At 47.9% G+C, this 18,825-nt stretch overlaps 1 protein-coding gene across 1 annotated transcript; it reads right to left on the bottom strand.

Annotated features, from left to right (window-relative positions):
• Positions 1–3,551: 3,551 nt before the first annotated feature.
• On the bottom strand, positions 3,552–17,208 carry GNB5 (G protein subunit beta 5). The gene is made up of 11 exons (XM_077318095.1): positions 16,912–17,208; positions 14,671–14,807; positions 13,619–13,660; positions 12,526–12,602; positions 11,915–12,047; positions 9,549–9,692; positions 7,960–8,051; positions 7,383–7,431; positions 6,347–6,443; positions 5,001–5,167; positions 3,552–3,979 (listed from the first exon to the last, which is right to left on the bottom strand). The coding sequence occupies exons 1-11, from the start codon at positions 17,030–17,032 to the stop codon at positions 3,968–3,970; spliced, it is 1,071 nt and encodes a 356-aa protein (XP_077174210.1). The 5' UTR covers positions 17,033–17,208; the 3' UTR covers positions 3,552–3,967.
• Between the last annotated feature and the right edge of the window lie 1,617 nt (positions 17,209–18,825).

The raw sequence follows: 18,825 nt of genomic DNA, 5'->3' as shown, positions 1-18,825 counted from the left end.
TGATTCGGGGATATTGGGAAATACTGACATTTTTGGGGTTCAATATCCATGAACCTGAAAAACGCCATTCCCCCCCCCCCCCCATACACACACACACACAATCTAGACTGTCTCTTTCCTTGTAGGAACAATATAACATTCCATGTGCAGGAACATGGGTCTCGCGTACTCCCAACCGCGGAATCTTTTGCAGCACGCAACTGCAGCCACGAGAAAAACCTGCTACACGATGTACACAGCATCAATCCGTAATTGTAGTGTTTTTACGCTTTTAATTGTTTTATCCTATAGTTGTGGACTGCCCTGAGCCCATTTGTGGAGAGGGACTGTATACAAGCTGAATAAAAATATAAACTATCACACTTGGCGCGTGTTCTACCGCTGGTGATACAAAATCGGACTATTCGTCCATCTGATTTACTCTGGCAGCAGATCTCCAGGGTATCTGGCCTACATTTAAGCCACGTGCCAGGGGTCCTCTCTTCAGAGCTACATTTCCTAAATCGGTGCATCCTTCTGTCCCTTCCCTTAGTCTATGTGATCTTTTCAAACTCTTAGTTAACAGGTTTCTTAGGAGATGCTCTGTTTAGTCATCACTACTAATATGACCAGCAGAATTTCTAAAGAAGTCCAGTGCAGATAGCTCTAGTGTGAATGACTCACAAAGGGGTTTAGTTAGTGCCTGCAACATAGCATCTCGGTAATTCAAATATACCCTTCGAATGTTATGAATTCATCCTTTCTGGGGGCCAACCTAGCAATTACCCCACAAACACAGACATTAAAGCCACTCTGCCATCCAATTTCGCTTTTATGCTGAGAAGTTATTTCGGTTCGGAGTGCATAGATTGAATTGTGGAATCTAAGGAGAGTTACAAAAGGGATTGAAAGGACTCTTCTAACCCAAAAAAGAGAACAGCTATTAGCTTTAGCACCTAAAAAAAATAGAGCAGCTATTATCTTTCATAGGAAAGAGGTTGGGTCTCACAGGAACAGACTCTGGAGATTCTTACATAAACGCTAACCTGATTAAATTGCTAGGCCTGATACCACCGTTCTCCACGCACTTAACAACGGCCAAGAGAGCGGCAGATGTTAAGTCTGCCGTGCACAGGAGGTGCTTCCCAGCGTTTCGCCACCTAATCGAACTGTTTCCTGATTTTGAGTTTCAGAAAATGAAACGCTGTTGGGTCGTTTTTCCTTGAAACTGCAGGAGGTCCCCAATTCAGATGTGGCCCTCAAAGGATAACCTCCTTCTGGACACCGTTTCCAGGGTTCTTCGAAGCCTGGAGAAATATTTCCAGGGTTCCTCCACAGTCAAGAGTTTGAACAATACGAGAAAAGGAAGAAAGGTTCAAAACACAAACAGAGAAAAACTTAACCTTTCCAAGGCAATTGGTACAATAAATTTTACATATCAATAATTTTTTAAGGACCAACCAGAACGGTTTCTAGATATACTCCGTTTTCACAATTTTTCTTCAGTGGTTGATTCCTTATACTCTTAGCAAGCAATTTTTATATAGATAGATAGGCCACCGGCTCTGTAAAGTACTGTGGGGAATGACAGTCAAAAAACATTTTTGATATATATTGATATATAAAATTTATTGTGCCAATTGCCTTGGAAAGGTTCTGTTTTTCTCTGTAAGAGTTTGAACAAGGCAGCTCTAGAAAGCGGCTGTCAGTCTGAGTAGACAATAGTTCCACCACGCTAGTCTTCCTTTGGGGTCTCTTCCATGAGCCAGTTTGGTGTAGTGGTTGGGAGTGCGGACTTCTAATCTGGCATGCCGGGTTCGATTCTGCGCTCCCCCACATGCAGCCAGCTGGGTGACCTTGGGCTCGCCACGGCACTGATAAAGCTGTTCTGACCGAGCAGTGATATCAGGGCTCTCTCAGCCTCACCCGCCCCACAGGGTGTCTGCTGTGGGGAGAGGAAAGGGAAGGAGATTGTAAGCTGCTTTGGGCCTCCTTCAGGTAGAGAAAAGCGGCATATAAGAACCAACTCTTCTTCTTCTTCTTCTTCCATCCAAGTTCTAACTGCAGCCAACCTTGCTCAGATTCCAAGTTCTGAGGAGGTCAGGAGAAACTGGACCATCCAGGCTGGAAAATTACAAAAATTCGATGATAATCCATTGGTTCTGGGGAACAATCAATGCCCAGGCTGGGAAGAAGAACCTCATGGATCTCAGTTAGACTAAATCAGCACTCTTTCTGAGCCTCACATTCAGCAGTCGACTGCGAAATGTTTCAAAGAACTGTTTTTGCACATTCCAAGGAACCTGACAAAGAGGAGGAGAGTGACTCACACGTCTTCTCCCCTGGCTGTCCAGGGTGAGCCAATGCCTCTCTTTCTTTGAAAGCTCCGTCTAATTTTTGCTTGTTTTCTAAGCTTGGCATTTTATTTCTCCCTCTTTCCCTCCAACCTGGAGAATTTTATCTTCTTTGTTTTAAACAAACACGCAACCGGTAATGCAAAACAACTTTGGTAATTACACTTGATAGGATGCAAAAGACGCAAAACAACATTGTTAATTATGTTTAATGCTATGATGATCTTAAGCACAGAATTCCCACGCTGTCGCGTTATGCATCTGCTGCCATTTCACACGGACAGTGGTGTGTGATTTTTCTTTCTAATGCACATTCCCTCCCTCTAGCGCAGTTTTCTTTACAAGCAGGCTGCAATTTCCCTCTGCCTGCAGGTGGCACAGAATCACAGAATCATAGAGTTGGAAGGGGCCATACAGGCCATCTAGTCCAACCCCCTGCTCAACGCAGGATCAGCCCTAAGCATCCTAAAGCATCCTAGAAAAGTGTGTATCCAACCTTTGCTTGAAGACTGCCAGTGAGGGGGAGCTCACCACCTCCTTAGGCAGCCTATTCCTATGGCATACTACAGAGGAGAGCATGGTACAGGAGCCAATATGCTTTTCTGCCATTTTGGCGCTATAAAAATCATCAGCAATGTGTGCTATTCTCAATAGCCCAGGCAAGCCCAGTTTCACCTGACCTTAGAAGCTAAGCAAGGTCAGCCCTGCTTAGTACTTGGATGGGAGACTGTCGAGGAAGACCAGGGATGCTATGCAGAGAAAGGCAACGGCAAGATACCCCAGAATTTGTGGCTTGTTTGCTCTGCAGACTCTCCTGCTGGATCAGACCAAGTTCACCGTCCTTTTTCCCGATGGTCGGTCAGATGCCACTGGGAAGCCCCCAGGAAAGACCCACAGACGGTGGCCTGACTTTCCCCCAGCATCTCAGAAGGATTATGACTCTGAACCCAGAAGCCCACGCCATTTATCACAACTAATCGCCGGCAATGAAATTTCCGTCCATGTGTGTTCAACTTCCCCTTTTAAATGCATTCGAGCCAGTGGCCCACATGACACCTTGTCAGTTCCATAAATCATTGACTTGTCCCACGCAGCAGAAACATTGTGGGAGGGGGCAGATAAAGTGGGAGGCACGCTTTCTCTCTCTGGCTGCCTTTATGGGGTGTGTGCAAATGAGCCCAAAGAAACCCCCATGAAGGAGTCTGAATTGTTTCTGAGTTGACTTTCTGAAGAAATGTAATTCATGCAAAATACTATACACACAGTTGTGCACTAAAATACTGAAGTCTTTTTTACAGGCTGTTTTGAAAGAGGTCTGGCTTATGGGATTGTTAAAACTGTTTGCTAAGGAATGAAGGTCGTTTCAGGAACAGAACTAAAAACAACTTATTATACCACATACAGATCCCCCCACCCCACCCCCTGCATGACAAAAGTGTATTTATTACCTTCTCTAACTAGTAGTGTTTGGGCAAATGGTTGGATAACCCTGGTAAAAGAGTATTCAGTCGTTTGACTGCCAGATTGTTCGTTTCTGTTTTGTTGACGCTTTCTGTTTTGTTTTTTAAACGCCGGTTTCATTTTTGTGTCCTACGATGTCGATTTTAACGCGTGGTTTTGGACAGCGCTGAGGATTAAGCCCAGATCTGCAGAGAAAAATAACAACACTACGATTAAGAACTGCAACAGAATTTGGTTTCCCCCCCCCCCCCGTTAAATTTAGGTAACTGGCAAAACCTGAATTAGCTCTCTTAATTTCATAATACAGGGATGGTGTTGCTGGTTTAAAGACTTGGCATGAGAGCTGGTGCCTGTAGGGGCCTGACCACGTGCATTTGGATATTTCCACAACAGTAAGATAAAATGTTTCCAATCGGAAACTGTGCTCAAAATTCCATTTGGTTTCAGACCAGTATTTCCGATTGGAAACTAAACACAGAATTTCGTGTACTGTTGAGACTGGAAATCTCCAAACGCACACCCCTATCCAAATGCCAGACCACAACTGGGGAGATATGGGTTCGGATTCCCTCTATCTCGCGGCGAAAAAAGATATGACTGAGTTGTGTGAATGTAGACCCCACGGCTTTTTCACTAAAAATCAGATATCTGGGGCCCCAAAGTGGATTGTGATGAAGTTACTGTAAGCGAGGAATTTAGGCCATTTCCCCAACCTGAACTGGCCCCACAGAACTGCAAAGTGTCCTGAAGAACACTCCCTCAAGATCCTCTGAGGAAAGGTGGGGTGAAAATATGATAGATGATTTCAGAATATCCCTAAGATATCAGACATTGTTTGACCGGAGGCAGGGGCTTGAGCGACTGTGCCCTTCCCATCAAACACACAGGCCATGAAAAGGAATGATATAAATACCTTAAATAAATTAACAAAGCAATTTCAGTTAACTAGCTATTGGACAAAAACCTGGGAAGAACTGACATAAACCAGTGCATCTCTGCATCCATTAGAACAGAGGTAGTCAACCTGTGGTCCTCCAGATGTTCGTGGACTTCAATTCCCATGAGCCCCTGCCAGCAAATGCGTTTGCTGGCAGGGGCTCATGGGAATTGTAGTCCACGAACATCTGGAGGACCACAGGTTGACTACTCCTGCATTAGAAGAAACATGGACAGGAAAGGGAAGGAAAAGGAAAGCGCATTCCGTACTCTTAGTGTGTGGTCCCATGATCCTGAGCAGAACGCGGTCCCGTCACACGAAACCCTCAAAGTGCTAACGCGATTCTCGTGCCCAAACAGAATCGAGACACGTGACCCTTTCAGAACATCCCACACGTTGATGGTGTAGTCATTGTAGCCCGCAAAGAGTAAACGACCTGCAAGAGAAATGGCATTCACAAAGAACAGCCATTAAGCCACAAAAACTGTTAGGGCCACACGATCTGACACATAACTCTAAATAGTTCCTCAGTTGGGGGAGGGGGGCTGTTGTATAAAAATGAATTTAATTTAAGGAAAACTGCAGCGTTCCATGTACAGTTATGTGAGGAAAATCCAGAAGTGATGGAAGCTAGCTCTAGGATTCTCTGGGAACTTTATGGCTTTGCCATAGAGTTTTCTGATGATTCCTAGAGCTACCCTGTGCCAGTTCTGAAGTTTTCTATAGCGGTACACACAATGGCATTTCTCTTAAACATTCATTTTAAAACATTCATTTCTAAGCGGATTCTCAACCCTAGATCCAATTACCGGAGGCATTCAAAAAATAATCCAGACCTTAATAAGTGCCTTTTGTACATTCTTTGGACGTCTCCTTCAGTCATCTGCCTCTTCATTTCACAAGGCTGCAATTATGCCCAATTTCCTAATTGTGCCTAAGCCGATGAGACCGAGCAGTTAAAGCAAGACCTATCCAAAAGGAAGCGGCTGTAATGACCATGGGCTTCCCCAGCTCATGGCTGATTGCAGTCTGATTGCAGACTGGCAGCTAGGCGTGGATGAAATAGTTTTAATGATTTGTTTCGCTAATTTGGCCAATCAATATATTGCAACAGTAAAGCTCAATCGACAAGAGATTCCACAGCAGGTTTTCCAAGCACCGCCACGTTGATGCCAGGGGAGGAGGGGAGCTCTCTGGGAGAGTGCCCCCCACCATTTACCCAAACCCAGAACGTTAGGTATCCTAAAATCCCTTGGAAATGACACCAGCACGTCGGAAATGTCAAGGTGACGCTCTGGCTTTTGGGAACACTCTAGGGTAAAAAAATTGGTGTCTAACCATAGAGTTTTGTCCAAACCTCAGAGCGTTACCCTTCAACACCTACATGTCCATCTTGCTTCCAGGTGAGTATGTGGGGCGTTTTGGAGAGTGAGGATTGCTGCAAAAGCAGCTGTTTTGGGGCTGATTTCACCCAACTTTCTGAAACCCCCAAAACAAGGGGAGTGACACCAAATTGGAGGCTCCCCTGACCCCACCAGGGACCTGGCACCCCTATTCCACAGCAGCTCTCATTTCTCTCCCCTCACCCCGAAGTTCAGCAGTATTTCAGCCTCACCACTGAGAGAAAAGTCCACACTGGATGCCCCAAAGATGATGCTCTCTTTGGAATAAATAGCCACTTCTCTGTCCGCACGGAGATCGTATAAGCGGCACTAGAAGTAAAAAATGCAACATCTCAGCTTAAGCCGAGGCTAACACAAAAATGATTTGTATTTAACATTATGTTCATCCACTATAAGGGCTTTCCCACATTTCCCTCACTTGTGCTTCACGGTTTTTTTCTGTTCTGCAAGTCTTTTCCGCCCTCTAGTGGTCGATTTGATATTACATCGCTATGTCCAGCATATCTCCCTTTAGATTTAAATGGTAGGTTTTTATGCCAGACATAAAGCTATGTAATAGTGATTTAAACTGCAGAGGAAGCCAAATACATGTGGAACAGACCCTTTCCCCCTCCCCCAAAGCAACAGGAACGCATAAGCGAGGAAAAGGAGACTGCAGAAAAGCCCTTAGCCAGTTTGGGTCCCTTTAAGGAGAAAAGCTGGGTATAAAGATGTAAATAAACACAGGGTACAAATGAGCAATCCCCCACAAAGATGGAAAAAATAATAATTCTCATAAGCAAAACAATATCCTCAGTGTCGTTATCGTAACATGAGCTTTCAGGTATATAAATTAAAAAATCAATCATCACAGCCATCATAAATTTTGACATCCTCCATGACGATTTCTTTCTTTCAACTGCATTTGCTCTGAGATTTGCAGCTTATCAGGTCTCGTGTCCTTGCAAATTATCTGTCCACCAGTCTTCCAGATGGTTAAGAGCGGCGGCTTCTAATCTGGCATGCCAGGTTTGATTCCCCGCTCCACTACATGCAGCCAGCTGGGTGACCTTGGGCTCATCACAGCCCTGATAGCGTTGCCCTCACAGAGCTACCAGGGCTCTCTCAGCCTCACCCACCACACAGGGTGTCTGTGGTGGGGAGAGGAAAGGTAAGGCGAATGGAAGCCACTTTGAGATTCCTTTGGGCAGTGAAAAGTGGGGTATAAAAAACAACTTCTTCTACTCGTAAAGAAATTAAGCAACCTACCGTGGCGTCATCCGAACCAGAGGCAAAAGCATCTCCACTTGGGTAGTACCTACACGTGGGATAAAAAGAAAACACCTCATTATGTTCTAAAACTAGTTGTCATATCTTGTAAAGCAATCTGGATATTTAAGAAGCATTGCTATTTGTGGCTCAAAACAGACAAACAGAAATACACTGTGCAGTGGGCCAAATCAGCAGACATGCTTACAATAAAAATTCTTCACAAACAAAAGCTGCCTTCTATTTTTTTCCCCAAAAGGAAATTTCCTACTTGTAGAGGAATACTCAAAGCAATCAGAAAAGAATTGCATAGTTCACAAGGGAAGACTTTTCAATCCCAAATGGATCTTGTTCGATTCACAATAGTTCAGGAGTGGCCAAACTGTGGCCCTCCAGATGTCCACGACCTACAAATCCCAGCATGTCACAGACAAAGACAGATCAGAAGCCCTCCCACCCCCAATCTCTTACTCCCTTACACTATCTCCAAATGCATTTTTGTCTGCCAGTGTTTGTATTTGTCTGCCAGTCTGCACCTCAACAGATGGTGTCAATGTTTTGTCAAATGTTAGCTGACCTGACGCTGTTGACATCCGATTCGTGGGTTTCAAACGACTGGATACACTGGCCAGTCCGCATGTCCCAGACCATGGCTTTTTTATCACACCCCTGAAGACAAAACAAAAAAGAAACACGCGGTGAAGTTATAGTGTGATCCAAGCTTTAATTATAAAGGTCTGATAGGCAGATGCAGCCTGACTCTGGTGGGAAGGACAGAGGTCCCTTCCTGGCTGAATCTGTATTAACTCTGAGCCTTCTCAACATTTGGCAGGCCAAAAGATCCTGCTGGCAGAAGATGCTTTGTTCGTCTTCCCATCCAAATACTTGAAGCTGCTTGCAGGCCGGGTCTGTGTCAAGCTCCACTGGGAGTTGGCACCTTTGCTCTCAAAGATAAAAATATCAGCTTGGGACGTGTGATTTTGAGCAGAGATGGGAGAAGGTTATGCAAGCCTCTGCAAATGCCCTCTTCCTCCACGCAGTCTGCCCAAAGCTCCTTTGGGTGTAGGAAAGAATGCTTAGCCTGCAGTGAGAAGCCCAGAGACGCAGCAGGGAAAGCAGCAACACTGCAGGCTGATCTTTCCTTCTTGCCCGGTAACCATTTTGGGGATGTTTTCATCCTCTTTCACAAGGAAGTGGCAAAATCGCAAGTGGCAAATTCGCAGCTCGGTGCACCTCGATGTGTCTGGTGTTATCCCACATCAAGAACTACAGGAGGTGATGAGATCAATTCACACCACTTTTCTGACTCCCCCCCCCTCCCTCCCGTGTGGTATTTTTACCACCTGAGATCCTCACCTCTGCTGTGTATCTGAATTCAAATATCTTTTAATTGCACTGGGAACACAGACCATGGTGGTGGGAAAACAGGCAGGATGACCTGAACAAACCAACTCCTGGCAGTTAACTTTGCTGTCGAAGATCAAAAGCCCTCCTATTGTGCTGCCCCCAGGCATTTGTTCAGGTAGCTTGTCCAGCCCTGTTCAACAGCAGCAGCAGCCAGCTGCTGATTTTTTGGGGGCCCTGGGCCAGCTCCAATTTTGGGGGGTCCTGGGCAGAGAGTCCGGGCCTCTTCAAGGGCTCGCACAGAGTTCCCAGATGATCCCTTCCCACCCACTCACCCATATGCCTCGTGACCTAGAATGATAGAATCCTAGAGTTGGAAGGGGCCATACAGGCCATCTAGTCCAACCCCCTGCTCATAGAATCATAGAATCATAGAATCATAGAATCAAAGAATCATAGAATCATAGAATCAAGGAATCATAGAGATGGAAGGGGCCACACAGGCCATCTAGTCCAACCCCCTGCTCAACGCAGGATCAGCCCAAAGCATCCTAAAGCATCCAAGAAAAGTGTGTATCCAACCTTTGCTTGAAGACTGCCAGTGAAGTCCTCCCTGTGCATCCTTCCCTGCCCACACCCAGAGCCACCTGCACTTCCGCAGCCCTTTCTCCTGACGGTGCTGCAAAATGGATGTGCTGAATGCATGAGTGACAAAGCTCTCACACGCAAGCAGGCAGGGAAAGGGCATTCTGGGAGCTTGTAGCAGGGGGGTTCCAGGAGAAGCCCTGGCAGCTGCCCCACCGGAAGCAGCCCTGTACTTACTCCGGAGACAAAAGTGTTCCCCGTTTCCGACGGAGCGAGATCCAAACACAAGACGTCGGCCCCGTGCCCATGGAAGCTTTGCAACAGCTGCCCGCTTTCAACGTCCCAGAGAGCACAAGTGCCGTCTCCGCTAGCAGTCAAGATCTGGAGGGGAGAGAAGGAAAGGAAGGGGGCTGAAAGACTGTGCCCTGGAGGGGCCGTGGCCCAGTGGCAGAGCATCCTTTTGGCACGCAGAAGGTCCCAGGTTCAATACCCAGGAGAGAGGATCAGGAAACAGACCTCTGCTTGAGACCCTGGAGAACCACAGCCCTTCTGAGCAGACAGCAGGAGCCCTGATGGGCCTACAGCTCTGATTCAGTATAAGGCAGCTTTTATGTGTGACATTTCTGGCAATATTAACGGGGGTCAAGCTCAGAAAAACAAATGACGTGCCGTGGATTATTTCCACGTTTTAGAAATCCCAAGTTTTCACGCGACGTATAAGGAGGGATATTTACATTACGGAGTCTCTGCTTGGCATGCAGAAGGTCCCAGGTTCAATCCCTGGCATCTCCAGTTAAAAGCACCAGGCAGTAGGTGATGTAAAATGGCAGAAGTCTGAGATCTACTGCTAGTTTGACTAGACAAGGCTAGACCTTGGTGGGCCAATGGCCAAATTGAGGATAAAGTAGCTGTGGGGAGAGGATTGTAGTGAGAGGAAGGGAAGGATTGTAGGCCGCTTTGAGACTCCTTTAGGTAGCGAAAAGCGGGGTATAAAAAACAACTCATCTTTTTCTTTTAATGTTTTTTTTCCCCAACAACTGATGCCTTTTCCCAGTAAAAAGGTAAAGGTATCCCCTGTGCAAGCACCGAGTCATGTCTGACCCTTGGGGTGACGCCCTCCAGCGTTTTCATGGCAGACTCAATACAGGGTGGTTTGCCAGTGCCTTCCCCAGTCATGACCGTTTACCTCCCAGCAAGCTGGGGACTCATTTTACCGACCTCGGAAGGATGGAAGGCTGAGTCAACCTTGAGCCGGCTGCTGAGATTGAACTCCCAGCCTCATGGGCAAAGCTTTCAGATGGCTGCCTTACCACTCTGCGCCACAAGAGGCTCTTTTCCCAGTAGTGTCCCTCAAATTCATTCCTAGCACAAAATTTCACACGGGTATCAACCTCTTTCTACATATCCCTGGCACTCAGGCATCCTGTTTCCTGAAACGCGGCCAAATTCTTGCGTTCCTTAAGACCACAGTTTAGTTCACTCAAGTGTGGCAGGTAGATCTCCGACTCCCGTTTCCATAGCAATAGACGTGAATCATCATCTCAGGTTTATTACTGGAAACCACAAAATGAGAAACAACGGATTATGTGGAGCTTCTCGGGTCCCAAAATAGAATCGGCCACAGCTGACATGCTGCTAGGAAGAACTTAAAATATCTGGCCAAGTGACAGACACAGAAATTGTTTCCCCACAATACACCACCCCCCTTTCCAAATTTCCAAATTTACGCACATCGGTTTTGTGTGATAAATTCCATAGTTAGATTTAGGTATAGATTTATGTTATGAAAGGAGCAAAACGCATGATATTGCTGCCTTCTTTCATGAACAGGACACCGGCAAGCTGAGTTTGCATCTCTGCCAACAAATAGTCAATGCATGGCCTGGCGAAGTCACTTTATAGTCTCCCCTTAGGATGATTCCGATTTTCCTGCGAGTTGTAAGATGATAAGCAGAGGTCACTGCATGCCTACCTAAATGGAGGGTGATTAAAATCTGGAAATCACAGAGATTAAAGTGTGGAATTCTCTGCCACAGGATATGGTGATGGCTACAGGAATAAACAGCCTCAAAACGGGATGAGACAAATTCATAGAGGATATGCCTATCAGTGACTAGAAGTGGGCATGAACCAGAACTTTCCAGTTCAGGGTATTTCCGAACTGAACCCCCAAACTGAACCAGAAGACCTAAAATGAACTGGCAGGTTCGGACCGGTCTGTTTTCCTTCTCCCCGATAAGATGTGGAGGGGAAGAGAAACAGACCGCTGACATTTAAACCTGCCGGATGGGTCCGCCAGGGGAGCGAAACAAGAGTGTTGAAATGCCTGGCAGCCATTTAAACTGAACAGCTTGGTCCCCATAGGAAAGGGGCGGCCAAACTGTGGCTCTCCAGGTGTCCATGGACTACAATTCCCATGAGCCCCTGCCAGCAATGTTGTCTAATCTGACTGGCAGCGCCTCTCCATGGTCTTTCACATCACCTACCCTGTCCTTCCAACTGGAGATGCCAGGGATTGAACCTGGGACCTTCCAATAATTGAGTGGAGGCCCTTCCACTGAGTCACAGAAGGCAGCTTCAGAGAACTCATGGGAAATACTTGCCTGCATGTCCGAGTTTGTGAAGCTGCAAGCCGACAGGTAGTTTGTATGCATGGCGACAGATTTCTTCTTCGCAGCCATGTTCTCATTTTTTTCAAACGTCAGTGGATAGACAGAACACTTATTGTCGAGCCCACTAAAGTTAAAAAACAGCCAAAGAAATAAAGAGGATTGATGCATGAGCTGCACAGTGATCAACTTCAAAACCCTTCATTTTGCCTTTATAAAATTTGGGGTTGTGACAGGGGAGGAAGGACTGGAGGGCGGGAGCTTCAATAATTTTTCAGAGATTCTGGCATGATGGAACTCCTTTTCCAAGAAGTTCCATCACACCTCAACGTCAAGATCTTTGGTATGTCAATGAATTATCTGGCTCAGGTGGGTAGCCGTGTGGGTATGAAGCAACATAACAAAATGTGAGTTCGCTGGCATTCACTGCAGTACTTTACAATCACTATACTATTCCAAATAAAAAATACAGTAAAAGAGGGTGTATAGCTCCTGCTTGGTGAGAATACATGAAATTAACATATGTATTGAGATAAGAAACCAATATCTCTGTTGAGTCCATTGGTCATGGAAGTCCTCTTCTGAATTCACAAGCTTTCACTTACCCACAAGCGATGGCACATCCTGAGGGGGCGTAAGCACAGGCCATTACCCAGGTACAAGGCATGGTCACAGCGTGTTCCTGAAAGACAAGGCATTCCTTGCATCTCACTCACCAATTTTCAATCCATGCTGTATTACTAAACGGTACTACAGCAATACAACCGATGGCAAGGAGTGAGATATGTGTGGTTTTGTTTATACAAAGAGGGGCAGGGAGAGAAAATTTCTGGGCGAAAGGTCGGATTACAGAGACCCACCTCCATATGGGGCCTAGATAGGGTTGCCAACCTCCAGGTAGAACCTAGAGATCTCCCAAAATCACAACCCATATCCAGATGACAGAAATAATCCCCCCTGGAGGAAATGTCTGGTTTGGAGGGTGAACTCTAGGGCATTATACCCTGCTGAGGTCCCTTTCCACACCAGGCTCCATGGCCCCCTAAATCTCCAGATAGTTCCCAACCCAGATTTGGCAACCTTAGGACTAGAGAGCCTTGAGTTCTCTTTGAATTGCAGCTAATCTCCATACTAAGATCAATTCCCCAGGGAGAAAGGGAACTTCCTTTTGGATGGCAGACTTGGAGATAGACTCTTATTCATTCATTCATCTTCTAGACCAGGGGTAGTCAAACTGCGGCCCTCCAGATGTCCATGGACTACAATTCCCAGGAGCCCTTGCCAGCATTCGCCAGCAAATGCTGGCAAGGGCTCCTGGGAATTGTAGTCCATGGACATCTGGAGGGCTGCAGTTTGACTACCCCTGTTCTAGACTGTCCCTCCTCTAAAAGTGGGCTCAGGGCGGTTCGCAGCAAACGTTAAACATGATCCATTATAAAATCACAATTAAAACTTTTAAAGCTCTGCTTATATCCACTGCTCGATCCGCTCCTTCCCATGATGTCAACGGCAGGAATGACCCAGAGGTGAATGGAGGGAGGCCCCATGGGTTTATGGCATCACATCCCACCTGGACTCTCTCCCCACGCTGTTTGCCTCCAAATCTCCCTACCTGGAGTTGGCCCCATTGTGTGGAATACAAAATCTGAACCAACAAAACCAACCGGTTTTGTCTTAGCAGCAGACAACGTTGCTCACCTTATTGGTTGTGAAGGCGTCCCAAACGATCACTTTTCCATCCTGTAACAGACAAGCAAAAACAATTTCTGAAACACCAAAGTCAATTTAAGGAAAGCAACGAGACAAAAGACCTGCAGTGGCCCATTCCTCACACGTGAGATAAACACATTTCCAATGCCTTTAGAAGTAGATTTTCCTGTTCCACACAGGAAAATCCAGCTGCAAAAGCACACTGAAAGTGTGCATTACAGGACAATAAGGCGATTTTAACTCCCCATCCATTGATTGCGTCGATACGTCTTAAAATCAGGAGAAAGAGATTGGGTTTCTAGATGCTCTCCATGTCAATGCCATGGAGCAGATGGTCACAGAACCTACCACGAGAGAGGAGATCTTGGACTTGGTCCTACATAATGCTCAAGACTTGATGTGACAGCACCAGTGACCATAATGCTATTAAGTTTAAAAATGACACTGGAGGTGCCAGGAGGTGCCATGAACAGGAATTAAAACCAAAAATCAGGGACGGTTTGGGGAAAGACACTGAAGCCATCCACCCACTCTCAAATCTTCCCTTTGCACCAAAATTATTGCCAGTGTTTGATTCATCCTGCAGGGGATTCTAGCCTCTTACAGGTCTTTCTCAGCAGACTGCAGCGCAAACATTAAACAGGCCTGGAGCTAAGGTGCCGGGAAACAAACTTTGCTTCCTTAATTTTGACATGGTGTCGAGCGGGACAAACAAACAAAGGCACCCCAAACATTTGGCAGGCCCGGAGAGTAAGACAGACAGCTTGCTACAGAGAATCAGGGAGAAGTGGGAACCTCAGGGAAACAGGACAATTCAACCAACCTGGTCACAATGTGGTATACCAGTTAGCAAACTCAAACAATGGGAAAATTAGCGATCCAGGAAACATTCTCTACAAAAGACACCCTGATATGTAACTGGATGATAGCTCTTCACTTTGGCATCACAACTTCTAAATTAAGCAACCATCTCACGAAACCTTTTAGGCCCACAGAGACATGCTTGCTGCTGAGTACCAGTAAATGGTTTCTCTCTGTACCTGCGAAGAGCTGACGATCCTTCTTTTATCTTTGCACCAATCCATGCAGAGGACTTTGTTGCCGTGGCCTTTCAGCGTCCTCCGAGTCTTCATCACAAACTGTCCCAGGGCCTCCACACGCTCTGCCACCTGATGCACTGTAAGGAATTGGTCACAAAGAGTCACCAAGGAGGTAGAGAGCCAGCTTGGTGTAGAGGTTAGGAGCATCGACTTCTAGTCTGGCATGCCGGGTTTGATTTACCACTCCCCTTCCACATGCAGTGGCCTTGGGCTCCCCACAGCACGGATAAAGCTGTTCTGACTGAGCAGGAATCTCAGGGCTCTCTCAGCCTCACCCACCTTACAGGGTGTCTGTTGTGGGGAGAGGAAAGGGAAGGCGACTGTAAGCCGCTCTGAGACTCCTTCGGGCAGTGAAAAGCAGGGTAATAAAAAGCAACTCTTCTTTTTCTTCTTCTCCTGGGCCTATCTGCCCCTGCTTAAATCCTCCAGAATCATGGTTTGGGTACACAAACATGAGGGGAGGTTGTTACAAACCAAGGCCTATATGTAGGAAGAGCCACTATCTGCTGAGGCAGAGAGGGAATGACTGGGCCAAGGTCATCCAGTGAGACTCGTGGCTCATGAAGATCAGAAGCCGTGTCTCCTGGTCAGCCAGCCTGACCAACCGTGGTCACTCACGACCTCTCAGGGCAGCTTCCTCGAGGCAAAGAGCGGGAGAACTGCCTCTCCTCCTCTACTTATGTGGAGCAAGAAAAAATTACCTCAAGAAATGCTTTAAACTGAGGATAGGTCTGCCAGAGCCAGGTTGGGAAACTCCTAGAGATTTGGGGATGGAGCAGGGACCCCGGTGGGGTACAATATCATGGAGTCCACCTTCTGAAACATCCATGCTCTTCAGGGGAACTGGAGATGAGCTGTAATTCCAGGGGATCCCCAGGATCCACCTGGAAGCCAGCATCCCTATTTGAAACACACTGTTTTTTGACAAGTGATGACCCACCCTGATCCAAGGTCAGGTCTACAATGACGTGAGGTGAGGAAATTACCTCGAGTGGGGTGTTCAGGGGGGAGATAGACTAATTCAATTAAGGAAGCCATGGCCCTTGGTTTGCAAGACCTGAGCAAGGCTGCTAAGGATAGGACATTTTGGAGGACAGAAATTCACCATGAACTGGAAGCAGCCTGACCTCACTTAATGCACCCCCATGACCTGAGACATCACTATTACATGCAATTTGGACGGAGAGGCAGATGCACTTTTTAAAGGATTTTATAGCCACAGGGTCTACAATGTTGTCACCCATAATCCACGGCTCTTCAGTTTTCTACTTTTGTCATCCAATTGCATTACCGTTTATTGGATGGCTTATTGCATTGTAAACATTTATAACCCATCTTGAGTCTCAGTGAGAAAGGCGACCTACAGGCAATAAATACATTGAAACACAAGGTGCAAAGCTGGAATCAGGTGCCTTGGGGCAGGCTGCGATAAATCTGCATTTTAAAAAATGCAGCCAGAGATCCAAAACCCATAATTTATTTCTTACATTTGTTTTGCCCTGGAATTAACTTGGACATTCCCTTAAGGACCTTCCCTCAAAACTGGGGTGAAACTGTCCCCTCTCTGCATAAACACACACACACACTGTCTTTAGCCCTTGGGGGGGAGGGAGGGAGGGAGGCCTCCTTAAAGCAAGGGGAGGGTGGGAACTAGTCCAGACGGGAAATTAAACTGCACTGGGGCATTTTAGGTAACAACTTTATATAAAAGCAGCGGGCTGGCTTTCTAGAAGAGCAGAAAGTGCTTATAGGGAGCAAAGCAGCAAACCCCCTTAGGTGATTTTGGTCCACTCGCCCTTTCCCATTTCCACCCACATTGTTGCGAGCAAAACATAAAAACCTCCCTGGAGAGGGGGCGTTATTTTAATCCGACCCGCCCCCTCCCCAAATTAATTAGCCAGAATCGTGTCAATTGCAAAACGCGGCATTCCTTCCGGGATGGGGCGTGCTGCAGCCCCTTCGCCTCTCCTCCTCCGTGCACCAGCCCCGCTAAGGCTCAGCGCTGGGGATGCAACGCGCATCAGGGCCGGGAGGGGCCACCCGCTGGCCATCTGATGGGCCCGGGCGGCGCTTCTCGCGGGCATCCCTGGCCCAGGGCGGCGGCTTCTCCCTCGGCGCCCCCTCCGCCCTGCAGCCCGCGCTGGACCCTTCCCTCCCCCGGCCTCCCCTGCCGGGACTCACGCTCGACGTCGTGCAGCTTGGCTCTCTCCTCCTCCAGCTTGCCCTTGAGGCTCTCGGCCTCGTTCTTGAGCGACGCCAGGCTCTCGTTCTCCTGCAGCCCCTCCTTGGCCATCTTCGCCATGGAGAGGAGAAGAAGCAGCAGCGGAGGGAGGGAGGGAGGGAGACGGAGCAGAAGGCACAGTCAGCCGGGCAGCAGATCCGGATCCGCCCGCCTGCCTGCCAGTCTGGCCGGCTCCCAGCGGAGGAGGCCGGGGCGGAGCGGCAGCGCCCTCCCCTCGCCGCTGATTGACGCTCCCGGACAGCCCGCCCGCATCGCTGCCGGCCACAAGGGAAAGGAGGGAGGGAGGGAGCGCCAATCTCGCCCGGGCGCCCCCTCCTCCCACGCCCCTGCTGGCCTTGGGGGGGAGAGCACGCCCCCCATTCCACCCCACCCCACTCCACCCCGTGTGGCTTGGGGGTGCATGATGCACAAGCGGGCTCCCCAGGGCGGCCCTGCAAATGCCCTTCTCATCCCCGCTAGGCAGGATCCTTGCCCCTGGGAGGGAAGGGTGCATGAGCACTTTCTGGCACAGAGCCCCATTGGCGAGGCGCTGGCGTGAGGTCCTGGCCTTTCTTGCGGCCCGTGGCTTGATGGGGACCTGGTGACAACTGGAGATCGGGTTGCCATGGGGGTGGGGTGGGGAGTAGGGCTGCCGAGGCTGTGTTGGGAGAGCCAGGACCTCAGTGGGGTCACAGAGTGCATGGACCGGCAATATCCATTTTCTCCAGGGGCTCTCTCTAGGCTGGAGAGTTATTTGTTATCAAATGTATAGATCGCCCCTGGCCGAAAGTCAGCTTGGGGCGGTGAACACCATCGAAGAAATTCCACGGGGTTAAAAGCATCAAAACGATTGTTGCAGTCATGGACAATAAAGCCAAATAAGATTTTTTAAAAAATAAAATTCAGTTGCCAAGGAATCTCTAACAATTGCCAAGACATCCTTTTGTTTATCAGTGATGCAGATGTTATTAGATTATTGGCCCCAACAAAATGCCTGGTGGAGAAGCCCCGTCTTACAGGCCCTTCAAAATTGGGCTAGCTCCTGAAAATGAGCTGTAATTCCTGATGCCAATCTGGAGGCGGGCAGCCTTAACTGGGTAGCAACTGGACTGGAAGGCCCAGACTAGACCGATCTCATCTCAGAAGCAAAGCAGAGGCAGCTGGACGCCCTTTGGGGCGGAGAGCACTGAGGGAATCCAGGCCTGCCGCACAGAGGCAAGCCACCTTCCTTGGCGTCTTGCCTTGAAACCTGACAGGGTTTACCATAATTTGGCAGCCGGCAGCTCAACCGCACCATGGGCACACACACCAGCGGCAGGACTCAGCTAACAAATGGGGCAGATGCTCCTGAGGTCAAAGGGTTAAGTGCCCCCCTCTGCATGCAGCTGCAAAGGCCCTATCACAACATCTGTGTGTATGTGTGTGTGTGTGTGTGTCCTGGGCACTTATCTTGCAGCTAGCAAATTCATTTGGGGAGGAGGCAAAGGCTTCAATTCCAAACTGGCTCCCTGACAACGGACAAACAAGCCGTCAAAACCCAGGGGCCAGGCCTCAGTTCTTCCAAAGCAAACAAACAAATAAACAAATTAATTCATTTTTAAAAGGCCCTATCGCAAAGCTGCCAACCTTCAGGAGGGGACCTGAAGGTCACCTGCTATTACAGGTGATCTCCAGAGAGCGGAGATCAATTCCCTTGGAGAAAATGGCTGCTCTGCAGGGAGGACTCTAGGGCATCATATCCTGCAGACGTCCATCATATCCTGCAGACGTCCTTCCCCAAACCCCACTCTCAAAATCTCGTCATTTTACCACCCACCGCTTGGCAGTCCTACTTTTCTGACTAGTTTCTTAAATACCATTTTGTAGTTCTGAAT

The sequence above is a fragment of the Paroedura picta genome, chromosome 18, assembly GCF_049243985.1.
Source record: "Paroedura picta isolate Pp20150507F chromosome 18, Ppicta_v3.0, whole genome shotgun sequence".
Classification (NCBI taxonomy): Eukaryota; Metazoa; Chordata; class Lepidosauria; order Squamata; family Gekkonidae; genus Paroedura; species Paroedura picta.
Note: the sequence above shows the minus strand (reverse complement) of the source record. Positions and strands in the feature narration are given on the sequence as shown.

What these genes read in the sequence shown, in the direction of transcription:
- GNB5 (XM_077318095.1), bottom strand. Translation starts at nt 17,032, where the DNA reads ATGGCGAAGATGGCCAAGGAGGGGCTGCAGGAGAACGAGAGCCTGGCG. An exon ending in GGATCGTCAGCTCTTCGCAG is followed by an intron (nt 13,661 to 14,670) that starts GTACAGAGAGAA and finishes TGTCTGTTACAG; the next exon opens with GATGGAAAAGTGATCGTTTG. An exon ending in GGAACACTTTTGTCTCCGGA is followed by an intron (nt 8,052 to 9,548) that starts GTAAGTACAGGG and finishes TTTTGTCTTCAG; the next exon opens with GGGTGTGATAAAAAAGCCAT.